Source organism: Enhydra lutris, unplaced genomic scaffold (genome assembly GCF_002288905.1).
Source record: "Enhydra lutris kenyoni isolate GAN:26980312 unplaced genomic scaffold, ASM228890v2 scaffoldscaffold38, whole genome shotgun sequence".
NCBI classification, from domain to species: Eukaryota; Metazoa; Chordata; class Mammalia; order Carnivora; family Mustelidae; genus Enhydra; species Enhydra lutris.
The window spans coordinates 14548500-14566329 of NW_019154122.1; the positions used below are offsets into that span (position 1 = coordinate 14548500).

The window sequence follows — 17830 nt, forward strand, 5'->3', positions numbered from 1 at the left end:
CTCACCCGGGTCACGTGGGCAGGGATGGGGGAGGGGGGGACCCTGGCTGGTGGGCCCGGGGCTGCGTGCACATCAGCCCCTCATGTCTGTTACCCGAAGAAGTGAAAACAGAGGCTGGGCCAGCCTCGAGAGGTTTTCACTTCCATCTGAGGACCCTTTCTGCAACAGAAAAAGGAACTGGTCAACAAAAATTCACTAGGACAGCTGACTTCATCAGTGTTTTTAATAGCACATTAACAATACACAGTTGACAAATGGGAGAAAATCACAAGCTTCTTAGATCTTGGCTTTTCCGCTTTTCCTCCTCGCCGTGTCCGTGAGCTCTGTGCTCGTGTAGCCCAGCAGCTCTACCGACAGCTAACGGATGCAAGGGAGGCTGACCGTGACTTTGGTTTCACACACGCCACCGAGGGGAAAGCAGAGACAAGGTCACTATCGGTAGTTCGCTAAATGCCATGTACTCTGTCATCGAGGTTCAGGACCACGGGGACCGGGCGCAGGCGGGGAAGGTCCGCTCAGGGGCAGTGACCCTTTTGCCCATTTTGCTTCGAGTGAACACGCAGACAACGATTACCAATGGCCCGTTTCCCTGCTTCGTGATCACAGATTTCTGCTCTAATCTTTAAGAACGAGCGGGGCCTTCACTTGGTCAGCCACGTCCTTGCCGCCCAGCGCCTCGACGATGGCGAGCGCGAACTCGAAGCTGGTTCCGGGCCCGCGGCTCGTGAGGATCAGGCCGTCCCTCTCCACGCGGTTCTCAGAGTAGCTGTAATGACCTGCAAAGCCGAGCGAGAAGGGGTCACGCCGCAGCGGGCTCTGTGGCACAGCCGTGAGCACTGCTCCGGGGGCGGCGCCGGGAGGCGGGCCGGGCTCCGGCGAGCACCGCGCGGACCCACGGCGGCGGCTGCCCACGGCCGGGAGGCGAGGACGCCCGGCCGCTGAGGGACACGCCGCAACTCACGCAGGGCAAACGCACCTGTGGAAGCCCTCGCGCGCGTGAGGCCACGTGGGGGAGGGAGGCCGGGCACAGCCGCAGGGCTCGAGGGTCCGCCTGGGCACCGACCACCGGCAGAGCGGCCAGCACTGGGAGGGGCTTCCTCTGGACCCCCCGCTCCCGCCTGAAGCCCGGTCCTCCTCGGCCGTCCTGTCCCCTCGGGAGTCCACCAACCGGGAGGATGGACTCGTGTCCCAGGAGAGGGGACCGGAAGTCCACACCATGCCCAGACTGTCACAAACCATCACCCCTCCCAAGTGTTCTCCCAAGGGCTCCTTCATCTTTCCGGAAAATCAGTTATTCTCTCCTGAGAGGCCCACCTTCCCTTCCCCTTCTCTACAGACTGCCGCCCCGCAGACGGCACGCCAGACTCCACGCCAGACTCCACGTCGGAGACCGCCTGCCACGCACCCTTCCCGTCACGCAGACGCCGTGTCACAGGCTACCTGTCACACAGGCTCCTGTCACGCAGACTCCCCCTCAGACTGCCTGTATCTCTCTCTCTCACACACACACACACACACACACTGCGCTGTCTCAAAAACAAAGAAGCAAAAACTAGACATGACACACAGGGGCAGGGTGAGGGAGATGCGTGGAGGGAGAAACCATATTCATTTCTCGGGGGCCCCTTCTGTGTTCCCCATTTGGCTTTTTGGAGGCAAATACAATAAAACAAGAATGTGCTTCCCCTGTATCTGAATTCAGTGAATGTGACATCTGGGCAAATCACAGCCACAAAGCTGGGCTTCCTCAGCATCAGCTCTCCAAGGCCATATCGTCCGCACAAGCAGTCACCAAACGTCCCTGTGCACAGACTAACCAGGCCCGAACTCCTCAGGAGCAGCAGTGCCCCCGCGACCTGGCCCCCCACCCTCCCCAACCTGTCCCCACCGGGGTCCCACCTGGCATTCCCCAGGCCCCTGCCTCCACTGCAGAGAAAGCTCTTCCCACCTCCTCCCACCACCCCTCAGAGGAGGTATACGTGATCCCTCCCCAGATCGGGTTGCTCGGGTCACTACACTAGCACCTCCCAGGACTGACCTGGTACAAACAGTCTCCTTGTTTACTGCCTGCTCTTCAAAAGGCTGGGCCGCCATCGGCCTCACGTGGCCTAGAACACTGATGGTACCCTGGGGGTGCCCCCACGTGTCAGGGGAACCTATGAACACACCTGTTCTCTCCTCTCCGCATCTGCCCCTTCACACACAATCTGCGCGTCCCAGCCCTCCCCTCGGCTGCCCTTCTCGCCACTCGCTGCTCAGCACCACAAAAGGTCACCCTTCCAAAGTGCACATCAGAGCATATCTGGTTCTGCCTCCAGGAGAAGCCTTCGCCAACTTCTTCCAGCACCTAAAGGTGACTCTGTACTCCCCATCCTGGTGGGCACACCCTCTGGGTCAGACCCATGCAGAGACTGGACTGGAAGAAACCAAAGGGGAAGACAGAAAAGAACTTGCCATCCTGGTGGGAGCTTAAGGTGACCTGGGTGGGGACAGTGGGGACAGAGAAGAAATGAAAGTTTGAGAAACCTCAGAGACAACACACAGGACCAAACGGGGTGGCAATGAGGACTCCCCGCTGCCTGTCCTGGGCGACGGGGCCGCTGGTGGCGCCACACAGACACCAGTCAGCTTCCACTGCATTCTCGGGCTTTAGAAACCACACACTCATGTTCACGTCCTTTGTGAGTGATCGAGAACACCTAGCACAGTTTATGTCCTATTATCCTTATTAGAAATCAAGTCACTCACGAAAATAACTGCCTACAGCACAGCACAAGTTTCCTAGTTACCCTACTAGAGAAAAAAAGATCATCTCCAGTTTGAAGAGAAAAGGTTTTCATCTCTAACCTCACTTACTGATGGTTACGCCGGGCCAAGGCAATGTCAGACGCCAAACCAGAACACTGGCTGGGTCGGACCTTCCGGAGCTCACAGATGAACTGCTGGTGAGGCGATTTCTAAACGGCTCACCGAACAACCCCTTCGTGGGCAAATATTACAAACACAGCTTAGACTGGTTAAAGACCTTTCAAGGCTCCACAGCTCTTTCCACAGTTTCCACCAGATGGAACAAACGGTCCCTACTGGCCAACTACCTCCACCTAGCGGCAGTGACGGACAAGGACGACACGCACACGCCGGGACCCGCGAGCCCCAGCCGGGTGCACGCAGTTCAGCTGATGTGGATTTGGGAACTCTGCAAACTGACACCCCAGAGCCAACTGCCACGAAGCATTCATTATTAATTTCTTTTTAACTTCACGCAAGCATCCCACATCCAGAAGTCTCTTCAGAGGAAAGGCAACTGGACCTGAGGGGTAGGCACCGAACCGCAGCTTTTACTGGCACACGTCTCACCCACTTGGTCAGTGGCTCTGTGACAGCAGAGTAGTTGCCATCCACACCCAATGTCCTGAAAGCCCGAAACATTTACTCTCTGGCCCTTTAAGGAAAAAGTCACTGACCTCTGAGCGCAGCAGCTCTGGATTCAAATCCCAGGGCTGACACTCAGCAGTCAGCTGACTGCTCTGAGCCTGACTTTTTTCTTCTGTAAAATGGGGAGGATGCCACCCGCCCAAGCCTGCTGTGGGAGTCCAGTCCCGTGGAGCAGGACCAGGGGGTGGTGTCAGTACAACACACGGCGGCCCGGTGAGGACAGTCTTCACTGCGGGGCTCCCCGCACTCGGCCCAGAGCTGGGCACTTACCAGCTCTCCCTTCCCCCGCGCGGGCTCGTGCCAGGCAACATTCTGCAGGCATTACACATAGTAAGTAACTCACGGGACCTGTCAACAGCCCTGCGAAGCAGGGGCCACCGGTATCCTCAGAGGACAGGTGAGAAACCAAGGCTCGGTGGTGGAAGGAGACCGCCCCCAGCAGGGAGCCGCGCCCACACGGCCTGGCTGGGGCCCAGCTCCTCCGGGCTCAGCTTCCAGACTGGGCCTCCAGATGCCTGCCAGCACCACCAACAGGGAGGAACTGAAAAGGCTATTAAAGTCACAATTTCTTCATTTAAAAACTGAGAAATGGGAAGACTGTGTCAGTCTTCTCACTGGATTGCTTATCTGAGCAAAAATTTCACTCCTATCTACTGAGCACACCAGAGGAGACACCCAGGAGCTGATGAGAGCTCCGCCTCTCGGAGCCTCTGAAGGGGCAGATGCTTCCAGCATTTTTCTCTTCACAGTAGGACTTACTGGCTGAACTCAATACCTCGTAACTTAAACGCGTGTGGGAGCCTCACTGGGACAGAGGCGGGGCCTGAGTTCCAGCCTGACTCTGGGCAAGTCGCCGGGCCTCTCCGAGCCGGTTTCCTCATTTGTGAAGTCAGTACCTGCCTCGCTGGGCACTAGGGCCTGCGAGGCTCCATGGAGATAATGTCTGTGAATGTACTTTATAAACTCCAAGAGTTAACAATCTAATCTGCTTCTATTCCTAATCAACCTTAGTGTTCTTGAGGCCTTACAAGAGAACAGACACAACAGATCACCTTCAGATAAAGGAGGAACTGTGGCCTACTACTCGACCCTTCCCCCAATATGTCGTAAGGACTAAAGGAAGCCTGATTCCGATCTTTCCAACTCTCCCAAACCTCTCCTTTAGCTCCATGTAGATTCTTTTTTTTTTTTTTTTTTTTTAAAGATTTTAGATTTAAGGATTTTATTTATTTAACAGTGAGAGAGAGCGCGAGTACGTGCTCAAGCATGAGCAGGGGATTGGGCTAGAAGGAGAGTGAGAAGGAGACTCCCCACTGACCAGGGAGCCCAATGTGGGACTCGACCCCCAGACCCTGGGAGCAAGACCTGAGCCAAAGGCAGACGCTTAACTGAGCCCCCCAGGCACCCCAAGTAAATTCTATTCCTACATTTAAAAATGCCCAGCAGCAAGAGCCTTTAAAAAAAAAAAAAAAATCACTTTCCACCCAGATGGTTTTATCAATAACTTAGTTATCTTCCTAGCAACTAAAATAAAATTGTAAGTTTTTAAGAACATACGACCTTGGATCAGATTTAAGAATATTCAGAATAGAGGCGCCTGGGTGGCTCAGTGGGTTAAAGCCTCTGCCTTCAGCTCAGGTCATGATCTCAGGGTCCTGGGATCGAGCCCTGCATCAGGCTCTCTGCTCAGCGGTGACCCCGCTTCCCTTCCTCTCTGCCAGCCTCTATGCCTTCTTGTGATCTCTGTCAAATAAATAAATAAAATCTTAAAAAAAAAAAAAAAAGAATATTCAGAATGTCAAACAGCAAGAGCGAACCCTAACATAAATGATGGATTTGGGGTGATAATGATGTGTCAGGGCAGGTTCACAGACCGTAACTCAGAGACTGCTCGGGTGCGGGAGAGGAAGGCTAGGAAGACGGTGCACGCGCCCAGGCAGGATGCATGCTCAAACTCTGCACATCCAGCTTCATTTTGTTGTGCGCCTAACACTGCTCTGAAAAACAAGGTCTGCTACTTAGAAGAAAAAATACAGTGAAAATGCACAACTCGACTTGGCTGTAAAGACCACAAAAGTGATGCTACCTGCCCTCCTTTTTGTCTTAGTTCAGTATCAGCCTCCAGCAGGCCTGAGGCAGGGGAAAAAAGGTAACCTCGAAATCAGCTGCTAACGTTACCGTGTTGTCTTCTCGTTTGCTCAGCGAAATGAGGTTGGTTGATGTTTTACCCAGAGCCAGCCGCTTCGCCTCCCTGCGGGCTGAGCGCCAGCCGAGCCACTTCTGGCTTCTAACTGGAAATTTCAGGTGCTCCTGCAATTACCCACACGAGTGTGAGTTTTCTCTCTCTTTGCCAAGTTCCCAGGTCTCTGCCTCTCTGCTACAGGCACTCCAGGGACAGATGGCAGAGGAAGACGCCACCTGTCTGACAGAACACAGTACGGGGCTGGTGTTCTGAAGCTCGTGCTGGGAGCGGCGGTGGTCATGAGGAAGGCTCCATCAGTACGGACTCGTACCTCAGATGCCTGGTCACCCTGCTTTGCTGGGAGTTACACACCGCCTTCTAGTTACAGAAATGCTTGAGAGATGACCCCTACCCCCCAGCGCCCAAAGGATACAATCTTAGGTTTAAAAAGCAAGCAGCAAAACAATGTATCTAGATCTCATTTGAGTAAAAACATTAAAATACAGGGGCACCTGGGTGGCTCAGTGGATTAAGCCGTTGCCTCTGGCTCAGGTCATGATCTCAGGGTCCTGGGATCGAGCCCTGAATTGGGCTCTCTGCTCAGCAGGGAGCCTGCTTCCCCCTCTCTCTCTGCCTGCCTCTCTGCCTACTTGTGATCTCTCTGTCAAATAAATAAATAAATAAAAATCTTAAAAAAAAAAAAAAAACCAAGCCATTAAAATACAAAGGATAATGAGTATGTGCAGAGAAGTTCTAGAGTTGCACACGGAACTTTCTAACAGAAGCTACCGCTGAAAAGCAGAAAGGGAGCAAGGAAGTAAGAAAAGGCATCTTTAGGTTTTGACTTCATCCCCCTTCTGTACTGTTTACACTCTGTACCACGAATATAAATTGTTTTTATAAAAATAAATTAATAAAAGTTAGCTGTCTAGCTGTTATTTATAGAAGAAATATGCCACCCAAGGGAGCACCTCGGTGGCCGAGTCAGCTGACTAACTCTTGGTTTCGGCTCAGGTCATGACCTCAGGGTCCTGGGATCGAGCCCTCCATCGGGCTCCCTGCTCAGCAGGCAGTTTGCTTGTTCCCCTCCTTCTGCCCCTCCTCCCTCCCCTCGTGCTCTCTCTCTAAAAATAAACAAACAAATCTAAACGAAGGAACAAAAAAAACCAAAACAATGTCACCCAAGGAAACAGACCCACCACCCAGGAAGAGAGCAATATTCACTTTACTCTGGACTGCAGGCGAAAGGGCACTTTCTGAAACTGCTGTCAAGGCTTAAAGTTTACCCTCAGACATCTGGCAAAGTGTTTAGTAAAAAATCCTAGTAAACCTGGCATTTCATAACCATTCCCATCTAGGACAATCGGGCGTCTGGCTGGCCTTTGCGTAGGCCACGTCCCTGTCAGGGCGCACACAGAGACAGGCACACACCATCTCTGCCCCCGTGCTTGCTCCCTCTCTCTCCCCTCTCTCTAGCCGGAATGCTTGAGAAGAGAGCTAGGAAGAGCCCACGCCTCAACCCACAGAGTCTCTCTGCACAGGGCTAACCTGGGCAGGAAACAGTGCTAAATGGCAGCTTTCTGGAAGGTCTTTCTAGACATTAAAATAGAAACATATACTTACTTCCATTCATCATTTTGTCTTTAGCAAGTGGGTGTGTTGTAACTTTGCTTCCAAAACCTATTTCATGAGCCAAAAGAGCCGTAGGACCTAAAAAGAAGATTAACAGAAAGACTTAAGGGTGGACACAGAAAAACCAATGGTTTAAAAACTGCAACAGCAGAAATAGTCTTCAAAACCAGGAGGCTCTTACCTAAAATATACTTATGATTCTGAAGTTAAACACTTTTTCATATGAGAGGTAAAGTATGTTTGTAAGAAACCATCTGCTGAGCACATCTGGCAAAAGAGTATGAACCCAAAATACTTCAATACCCATCTAATCCAATCACACCGAGAAGCATCCAGATAAACGGCGTGTGGCGCCCCTCAAGGAACTGTAGGCAGGGGTCCCAGGGGTCAGAGGAGGGGAGACCACCAAGGCTTCCCTCTGAGCACATAAAAGGCAGCTGGTGCTCTCCCAACTGCTGGGCTTGACTGCGACCTCACAGACTAATTTTTTCTACTTGAAAATGAAAGATGAGCACTCATTCCTCCATCTACCCACCCGAACATCCCAGGTGGCAGGATTATTACAAGGAATTGTCCAGCCCTGCGAAATGCCCGAAGTCCGAGATAGAAGGAAACTAGCATTTCTTTATTAAAAACCACTTAAGATCCTGCACAAATGTCTGTTTCTGATCCTCTGAAACATGCAGTTGCTAACTTGAGACTTTTGTCCAAATGTATTCACTTTTGAAAGCAATCAATTTCATTGATAACCACAAGCATATTTCGTAAGTAACAGTCCTCAAATAAGGACCAAAACCAGTAGTATCTTGTAACTTTATGTTACCTTAAAACTTTAAAAAAAGTAGTTATTCCAACTTTTTTTCTCCAAGCCTCACGCCACACCTAGAAAGAAGTGCTTCGGGACAGCAACGTAACCTTCAGCAGGGGCTGGGGTGCCGTGGCTAAGCCGGGAGGACTGAGCTCACGAGCTTTAGCTTCAGCCAACGCACGCACCTGCTCTGACCTTTCATTTATCAACCCAGTTCCAAGGAAAAGGGAGTTATAGACTCTACCTACCGGCTAGATCACAGCTGCTGTTCCCAGGAAGATCAACAAATAATACTTAATTACATAAGCCCTCCGCCTGACATCAAGCCAAGTCCCAATTTCTATCTCCTAAATCAAAAGCGTCAAATAGATGTGAGGTCTCTCTCCACCTTACTTTTATGCTACACACAGGACGGCCATGTATGGTGGCAAATTTTAAGTCTGTAAAGTCTAAGTAATCGCCATTCAAATTTTACTTGAACGGACTCATCAATTACCCTGAATTCTTTCTAAAATTTTAAGAGATAAGAAACAACTCCGTATATGACCTTGTACTTGAAAGCAGACCCTGAGAGGTGACCGTACAGTGAGTCAGGGGTTTTCAGCTGCTCCCTTCAGCTGATAAAATCACTGCCTCTGGTAACGTTAATAAACTCGTGTTTCGGTTGGATGTAGGAATTCCGTGATGCCTCTCTCATCGTGGTGAGCCCAAAATTACTGCTTTGGGGGGTTTAAAAATCCTATTTGGAGAATTCGAGAAGAGATATTTACCTGCCATTACTTGAAATTCTGGCGAATGAAATGTTGCTGAGTCTGCAGCAGGGACCCAGCCGAGCGGAGAGCAGAGAGCACTGCAGGCGGAAGCCCCTTGGGCCACCACAACACAGAAGCCAACAGCGCCACCGTGTGGTGACGTGCAGAGAGAACAGGTCACCCCCCCGCCCCCATGTCCCGGAGCTGGTACCCAGAGCCAGGCATCTGAGGACTCCTGGGTCCTTCACCTCCAGGCTCCTTTCCTTCCCCACAAGAGTGAAGGTCATTTTATCTTTTCATCAAGACAGTCTCCCTTCCAGTTTGTCTCAGTGACTCCATCCTATCCCTCAATACCAGGGGCAAAGCAAACACTGTCCCAGTACAGCACGCAGTTCCCAACTGCAACACTTCTGAATCTTCTTATTTTTCATCACTCTTCCTATTTTGGCCGCACCCAGAGGAGCAGTACAGAGTGTTCAGCAACACACACACAAGGCCAGAGCGCTGCTTAGGGCTAACGTCGATTTAAGTGATTACACGGCCTGAGCTCCTCAGCACGGCACTCAAGCTGCCTGAGCCCCCGGCAGTGAGCCAGATTTGGCTAATGATTATGCCACCTCAGTGACACAGAAGGACACACTGACATGTGCTTTTTACTTTCAGCAGTCTCAAGGGAACAAACCCGGCCCCAGACTTCCTTTCTCCCTTTGGTTAGAGAACCTAAGAATGAGGCTGCGGCCCCAGTGACCGTAGCGTCCTTTAGGGAGGAGAAAGCACTGTGCCCGAGGGCAGGTCAAGGGGCTGGCGCTGACTGGAACCCGAGGACAGTGCCTGCCCCGGTGGTCATCTCTAAGGTCCTTAAACACCCGGGTCTTTGGAACCCTGAGCTTTTACGTGGGTTACGTCAATCAGTGACTGCCATGCGTTAGAAATTAAAACTGGGAAACGTTTACAACACAATACTTGAGCATCCATGCCACGCCCAAATGATGGCATCGCCCCACTCTCATGTCACTCCTGTGAGAATGGGAAGGAAAAGGGCAAATAATGTCTTAATATCTGCTTCCACCTTATGACCCCCTTGAAAGAACTCCCGAGAATCTCTGCTGGAATTAGGCAAAGTCCCCAGGATCCCTGGCTTGTAACTTCTTTAACAAGTCCCTCGTATTGAACAAAACATCATGTCATTTTATCTAACTATCCATTCATTTATTTATGTATTCTTTTGACAAAGACTTCGTAAAGACCAATAACGAAGAAGGCACTGGCCAAAGTTATACGGAAAATGCAGATGGCAGAGTATCATCACACTGGAGCATTAAGACTGGATTTCACAGTGGAATCAGAAAACAAAATATTACCAAGTTTCAAAGATGTGGGGACATCTATGAAGGACCAACAACCTCCTTCTAAACTACGTGACAGATAACACGGTGCCTAAGATCTAAACTTTAACACGGAGGATCAGGCAGAAAGCACCCCGAGGCCTCGAATCCGCAGGGCAAGCACAGGACAGCGCTGCTATGTTTATGTCGGACCGATTCTTGCTGACTGGCTGCTGGCAGACACACTTCCTGGCACAGAGATCTGCGGTAACAAGCTGTTCACTGAATTCCAGAGGGCATTATTTTCCTCAGAGGTCAACCAAACACGGAAACCATTAAGTTTCACGGAACACAGACCAAAAGCACAGAGAGGCAGAAAATAGAACAACTGTACTCATTTCTGAAATGACACCAACTTCATGCCACCCAAACTAAACAGGCCAATACGGATGCCCTTCATGCTTTGTGAAGGGCCAGTATGTGGAACAAAATCTTCTGATTCAAGACTACCCGTCACGCATTTTTTAAGAAAACCCAACAACTCGTTTTAACACAGGATGGGTCTGCACGTTACCTGCACAGATGGCGGCGATGAGGCCTTTCCTTTTTTCTTGCTCCTTCAGTATCTCCTTCACAGCAGGAGACTGTGCAAAGAAAGCCCAAACACATCAAGTTATCATGAAGCCACGAGTTCAATCTCCAGCTGGAAACCCTGGAAGAATCTGCTTTTATTTTAAACTGCAAGATCTTCAATCTATCTTCTAACATTTCTAAATCAATAGAAAAATTACCAAATTCATGCCGTTTCTACATTGTTAGACCTAAGCAAGGCATTTAATAGAAGAGAAGGGCATCCTTTTTAAAAAGATGTTTAAAGATGAGATGAGAAAAGTAACTTCCCTTGGGCAAACTGACACCTGCCATTTTGTGCTCCTGGGACAAAGAAGGAAAAAGGAAGGGTATGTGGTGTTTTGGGTGTTTCCAGATGGCCGAGTAAGGAACAGGGTCCAGCAGAGTCCACAAGTCAGATTCGACCTGCTTTGTAAGCTTCTGTCTGCCGTGCCCCTCCCTTCTCTCCCGCTTTTCCTGCAGGCTGACTCCTCACAGGGGACCTCAGTGAAGAAGCAGGGGCCTGTTCTGAAGCCATTTTTCACCCCCCACTGGCAGTTCAGTCCCCTGCAGCTCCCAGGCCCCAGCCCCTTTTATGCTTAAACCTTCATGAAACACAAAATTAGATTCATTCTTCTACCGCACAGAATCTGTTCACAGATAACTGTTCCACCAATTTCACTTACTCATGTGATAAATGTTAGTAGAGATGTTTCCTTAATTAAGCCAGAACACCATTCTGTTCATTTCACCTGCTCCTACTTTATTCCCAGTCTCCTTCCTGAAATATTTCAGTAACAAAACCAACAGAACCCAGGCAGATGCTGAAATAATTCCTCTATACGGTTTTTACCTCAGATAAATTCTGCGCACCCAGATTGCCTCCCGGCAGAACCACTACGTCATAAGGTCCCTGTAGTTAAGAAGAAAAAATGGTAAAACATTTCATCTGAAACGCGCACTACAGTGATAGTCCAACACTTCCCTGTTGTAAATGTGGGTCTGAGCAAAACACTGTTCACAGAAGAGCAGTTACATAAAGGAAGGTCTCTCTCCACAGTGCAGTGTTGTCATAACTAGCAAAAAATCTAAACAGTTAACACAAAAGGATGTCCGTGTTGCAGAATTACAGGTGTAACATGATCTCATTCTTGTAAAAGAAAAAAAAAAGGGGTATCTGGCTGGCTCAGTCTGTGGAGCATGTGACTCCTATTCTCAGGGGCTGGGAGTTTGGGTGCCACGTTGGATGCAGAGCTTACTTTAAAACATTTTTTTTTTTTAAAGTATGTAGTCCCAACATACATGGGATACACATGTATGGTCTGCAGATACTCACAGACCAAAGAGGCAGCCCAGCTGCTACTGGGGTGTGGAGTGGGATGGTGGCGAGGGGACAGTGAGAAAGGGACATTTCAACACTTGGGACTTTTTGTAGGTCTATGCTGTATAAGAGTTATTTTTTTAATAAGAATGTACAGTCATAAAAATAATGAAAAGAAAACAAATTTTAAGTGAAAGGCACAGAAAAAAGTTTCCACCTCTATGAAAAGTGATACTTGGGGGGGGGCGGGGGGGAAACAACGGCAGTGTTTTCGTGTTCCAAGCACCCAACGTCCCAGAAATCTACTGAGTCCACACTTGCTGAATTAATGATATGGAAATTGGTTTAATATACTTTAAAGATGTGAAAAGAGTTTTAAAAATTTAGTCATTCACCAGATCACCAAGTGACAACTTAGTACATACTTAGGGTAACACATATTGCTTAGAATTACTCTTGAAGACAACATTCTACTGTTGCTTTAAAACCAAGCAAAACTACAAACTAAACAGAGAGTGTGTTGAGTACAGAACTTCTTTCACTCCTTTTAGAATCTGAATAAACAGATACAAAAGGTGACCACTATTCTAAGACACCCAGACACAAGATGAAACAGAACAGGTAACAGGGAGTACCTACTTCTAGTCAGCCACTTTGAATATGCTCTTTAGAACATCTCAACACCTTCTACATATATACCAATATTCCTATCCTCCACAATCTGGCATTGAAATATGTGAACTTATCAGACAGGAATAAACCATTCTCTGAGTGAGGACAGCCAAGCACAGGAATCACACTCTGGGCTCCTTGGCAGGGTGCGAATGGCCATCGACGAGCTGCCTCTGTCGGTTTTCCTGCCACGTCGATGCTCCAAGAGCATATGGCCCACAGCCCTATCACATGGCCATTAAGCAGCGAACCACAAGGAAGGGTGGGCCAAAGCTCCTGTGCATGTTTGGGTGGCCTTGCTTCTGAGGAAAGGGACCTTAGCTCTTCAAAGATTCCCAAGTGTTAGGTGCCGATAAAGTTGCACAATTTAACTAGAATTCTTACTCCTCCCTTAACCCCACCACTAATCAACTATGAACTGTCCCACGTAAAATGAATCACACAATTATGTCCGTGTCACTGAAAATGGAAAGGCAAAAAGCAGCTTTTGAATAAATAAGAAACAGGAAACGTGGCAGGTGATTCCTTGTATCAGGTGATGAATCAGGATGTATCAGGAGGCAAAGCAGCCTTCGAGGCCAGAGGAACACTGACGACAGCACCTACTCACTGAGCACAGGCAGCAAGGAACTGCCAACTTCCATGGATACAGAGTGAAAAACGGCAGTCCTCGACTTCCCAGGGCTTAACATAGTGGGGAAGACATCCAACCAAAGTAACTTTTTTTTTTTTTTTTTTTTTTTAATTTGAGAGAAAGACAGTGAGAGAGAGCATGAGCGAGGAGCAGACTCCCCACGGAGCCGGGAGCCCGATGTGGGACTCGATCCCGGGACTCCAGGATCATGACCTGAGCCGAAGGCAGTCGTCCAACCAACTGAGCCACCCAGGCGTCCCCAAAGTAACTTTTTAAAAATAAGTCAGTGCTAACAGCCTGAGATGTAATCAAAAGACATATGAAGAACCTGATAAGGAAGCCACAGGAAGGAGTAACTCCAGGTATGGAGAACAAACCTCTTTCTTTGCATCTTCCAGGCTGGCATCAGGACAAATGACGACGTCTCGGCTACACTGTACTGGGTCTTTCCCAGCCAGACCCGCGATGGTGACTTTAATCTAAGAGAAAGAGGGCATCAGATAAAACACTCAAACATAAATTTAGAGTAACATTTTCATAGCTGCTGTTTTAAAATAACTTGGCAGGAAATACTGCAACAAAACCATGTTGACTTTAAGTTAGTAAGTTAGCTAAATATAATAACTAGGTCTGTCCCCATTTGCCTGGGACAGTCTTGATTTACAGATGCTGTCCTGGTACCCTGTCTGGTTAGTGTCCTTTCTCCCACAAGTGTTCTGCTTTGGGCGATCATGTTAATAATCCATCTTACAAAGTTATTGTTGCTATTTAAGTATCACGGTGTTTCCTAAAGATAGAAAGACAAGTTAAAACAATGAAATATTACTTTAGCTTGCAAAAATTTACGAAGTTAATAAAACCAAGAGCTGGTACTGGGAATATGGGAATTTCCCTATACTGCTGGTGGGCCCACATGTTGGTACTTTGGGGAACCGTGTGCCAAAATCTGGTAACGCCACCTATGGGCTGTTCTTTGGCCAAGCAATTCCACTTTCAGGAATAAAATCAGGAAAAACTTCCACACATTTGCATAAGGAAACCTGTACAAGACTATTAAAGTATTATAATGTCCTGAAGCAGCGTAACAGAAGAATGGGTAGACTAGTGCATATTCCTAGAACATAAAAATAAGCAGCAATTTTAAATAAACAAACCGGATCTGGATGTGTCTTCATTCATGATAACCAGAGAAATGAAGGGTTAACAGACTTTGGGGTCAGACTGCTAGGATCGAAGTACTGGCTCTTATCCTCACTAAGTCTACAACGTGGACACCTTAGCTAGTCTCTCTATGCCTCAGTTTCTTCAACTGTATGATGAGGATGGCAGTAACTCACAGGGTTGTTACAGGACTTAAGCAAGTTTATTAAGTGCTTAGAATGATATCTAGGATCAGTAAATGCTATTTAAGTGCTCACTATGGACATATATATATAGAGAGAGAGAGAGACAGACACATGCAAAATGCAAATGCAGTCTAACGCTATTTCGAAGACATGCATGGGATGGATACACATCAATGAGCAGACAGTTATCTCTGGGGCCAGAAGGGGAATAATACCAGGGAAATATACAAAGAGGGCTGGGCAACGTTTTATTTCTTTAATGCACCTGTTCCTCAAGAAGTGGGTCTACGAGAAATATGGCAAAATGTTAATAAGCATTAAATGTGGACAGAGAATAAGCAGGTAATTATTACACACTCTATTTTTGTGTGTTTGAAATATCTTATAAAGTGTACCGAATATTATTTATTAAGAATGACTTTAAAACCCAGAAAGTTGAAAAAGGTGAGGGTAGAAAACGCTGGGGGACTTACTCCAGCTCGCCTCATGACATCTACAGGGATGACTGTCTCCATCTCCTCTGCTCCTTTGGCCAGGATGACCAGAGCTCTTTTCGAAGCCATTCTTATGTTGTATTTTTAAAAGAATTAAAAGAAGAAGAATTTCAAATATCTTGGCAGTGCAACCCTAAAATAGCCCAAAAGTTCAGGTTCTTTAAGCAAAGTGACTAAGTGCCTCCTAAGGAAAAGGTAATGATAAACAGAACGTAAAGAAGCACTTTGGGGTAATACTGGTTTACACAGAACTTCAATGCTGTACTTTTTGAGATGCGAACATGGTAAGGTTGCTAACACGTTAGTACTGTTCGGATTCTCTTTTACCATTTTTTAAAAACCCAGTATACAATGACTTACTGCAACTAAAATTTTCTAAAACACAAATACATGGGTCTTGCATTTCACACAATGCGGGGAGAAAGTCTTATTTTCGGAAATACTATTTCAGAGAAACGACTAAACTTAATTTCACGGGCAAAAAGCTACAGACACAGTCTTTAGCAATTAGCCGGTGAGATTTTTGGAGGGGATTTTCTTTTAAGTTCCAATAAGTGCACTAAGAATTTCTGGAAAGTTAACAGTGCTAAATATTTCACATTTTTAAAAATGATGTAGAAAGATGGGAATTCCCCCACTAGACTCAACCTAACTGGACCCGCTCTTCGCACTTGGCTCTTTTGTTGCAAACGGCAGTTGCCAAGCAGGGGTCCGAGCCGTTTTTAGCCTGTGCTTTCTGTGGAGTCTGCTATCCACGCAAAACGCGCGCTAATGAAAGCACTTCAGCCCGCACAGCATCGACCAGCAGCCGCCGGGATGCCATGCACACGACCCGGAGAATACGAGGCCGTCCCGTCTGCTCCTGCCCGAAGGCCGCCCGCCCAGCAGGCGCGGCGGGACCCCGTCCTCCGCCGTCCCCTTCCGAAGCCCGCGTCGGGCTGCCCGTGGCCCCCTCGCCGCCCGCAGCGCTCCCCAACCCCCAACCCGAACCTCGACTCTGCCCACACTCCCGAACCTCAACCCCTTTCGCAGCAGTTCCCCGCCGGGGACGACCAAACCACAAGCGGACTAAACGCGGACGATCACGAGCACGTACGCACGTGATCCGAGCTCGGGCCCTCAGACGCGCACTGCGCAGACGCACGCCTCCAGGCTTCTCGTTCTGCCCCGCCCCTCGGTTCTGCGCAGACGTTCGCCGCGCAGACCCCTCCGTGGTCTCCTCCCGCCACCTCCCCCCCCCCCCCACCCGGCCCTGCACTGCGCAGACGCACCCCCCCGGCTTCTTATTCGGCCCGTCCACCCCAGTACTGCGCAGACGCACGCCGCCCAGGCCTCACCTCCTCCTGCTGTGCACAGATTGGCGCCCCTCGCTTGCTTACGTCACATCCGACTGAACCCACCTAGAGCCGGCGTGGGGGGTGGTCGGCCTTTCCGAGTCGTTCCTGTGAGTCCAGGGATGTTTCCATTTGGCACCGCCAGCATCACGAGAGTCCCGCTGGTTCATGCATCCTCACGAAGTTAACCCTTAGCTGGTGGCCGCAGCCCGGAGGCGCGCGCTCCCTTCGGGAGCTCTAGCGGTTTGCTGTGAAGAGGCGTTTTCATGGAGCGGAGTTGAGTCCTCACGCTTCTTATGCGCGCTCGAGGTCCTTTTCCTGGAGCGCCTTCTGTGTCCCCTCCGACCTGTTCCCGCTCGTGTCCCCACGGTGGGCCACCCGTCCCCCAGTCCTGGGCGACTCTTAGCATTTCACGTGTGTTAGTTTCTCAGAGTTGTTTTTTCCCCCAAGATCCCGATGCTGCTACTGCAGCCACAGGATTCGAGCCCTGCTGAGTACATGGACCTGATCGGTGACACTTACTTAAGTTAGAAACTCAAATTTTGTTAAAAGTTTGAACTGAATATTGATACTTGCACCTATTTCAGAAACCAAAGTGATAAAAGCTACATTGAACAGATGGACTCCTATCCTTGTCCCCATCCAGTTCGTCCCCGCTCTTAGGCTCCCTGCAGGTAACGTATTAGCTTCCTGAGCATCTTTCCAGGATTTCCTTGTTCAAGCACAAACAAATACAGTTTTACTTCTTTCTTAACAGAAATGTAGCAGAGTGTATTGTTCTGTCCTTCTCTCCCTGCCACCACCTTATTAGGTTGGAGACCTTTCCTTCTCAAAAGGAACTTCCTTTTTTTTTTTTTTTTTTTTTTTTTCAGATAATATGCCACTGTGACATGTCTCAGAGTTTATCAGTGCCCTACTGATAAACATTTAGGTTATTTCCAACTTTTTTTTTTTTTTTTAAGTAGGCTCCCTGCCCGGCATGGAGCCAAACCCCTGCAGCTTGAACTCTCGACCCTGAGATGAAGAAGACCTGAGATGCTATCAACAGTCAGATGCTTAACCGCTGAATCACCTTATTCATATGTCCTACTTGTATAGGCAAAACTGGAGAGTAAATTCCCAGGAGTGGTGGATACATCCATCAACTCCATACAAGTTAAGTCACTTATCACTCTCCTCAGTAATATGTGAGCTCAAACAGTATTTTAAATACACTGGGTGTTTTTGAAGTTTCAGTTTAGCTATTAAAAACATGTATTTTCAAGAAATAACTTGCATGCCTTTGT

At 48.6% G+C, this 17830-nt stretch overlaps 1 protein-coding gene across 4 annotated transcripts; it reads right to left on the reverse strand.

Moving 5' to 3' along the window:
• Positions 1-205: 205 nt before the first annotated feature.
• Positions 206-16333, reverse strand: LOC111154652 (Parkinsonism associated deglycase). 4 transcript variants are annotated; one of them, XM_022514432.1, is made up of 7 exons: positions 16311-16333; positions 15190-15280; positions 13748-13849; positions 11597-11656; positions 10709-10778; positions 7241-7327; positions 206-776 (listed from the first exon to the last, which is right to left on the reverse strand). In XM_022514432.1, the coding sequence occupies exons 2-7, from the start codon at positions 15277-15279 to the stop codon at positions 616-618; spliced, it is 570 nt and encodes a 189-aa protein (XP_022370140.1). In that variant the 5' UTR covers position 15280; positions 16311-16333; the 3' UTR covers positions 206-615. The 4 variants fall into 4 exon arrangements, with proteins under 4 accessions (XP_022370140.1, XP_022370139.1, XP_022370137.1 ...); XM_022514431.1 differs by having other exon boundaries at positions 16307-16325; XM_022514429.1 differs by lacking the exon at positions 16311-16333 and adding an exon at positions 16226-16299.
• Between the last annotated feature and the right edge of the window lie 1497 nt (positions 16334-17830).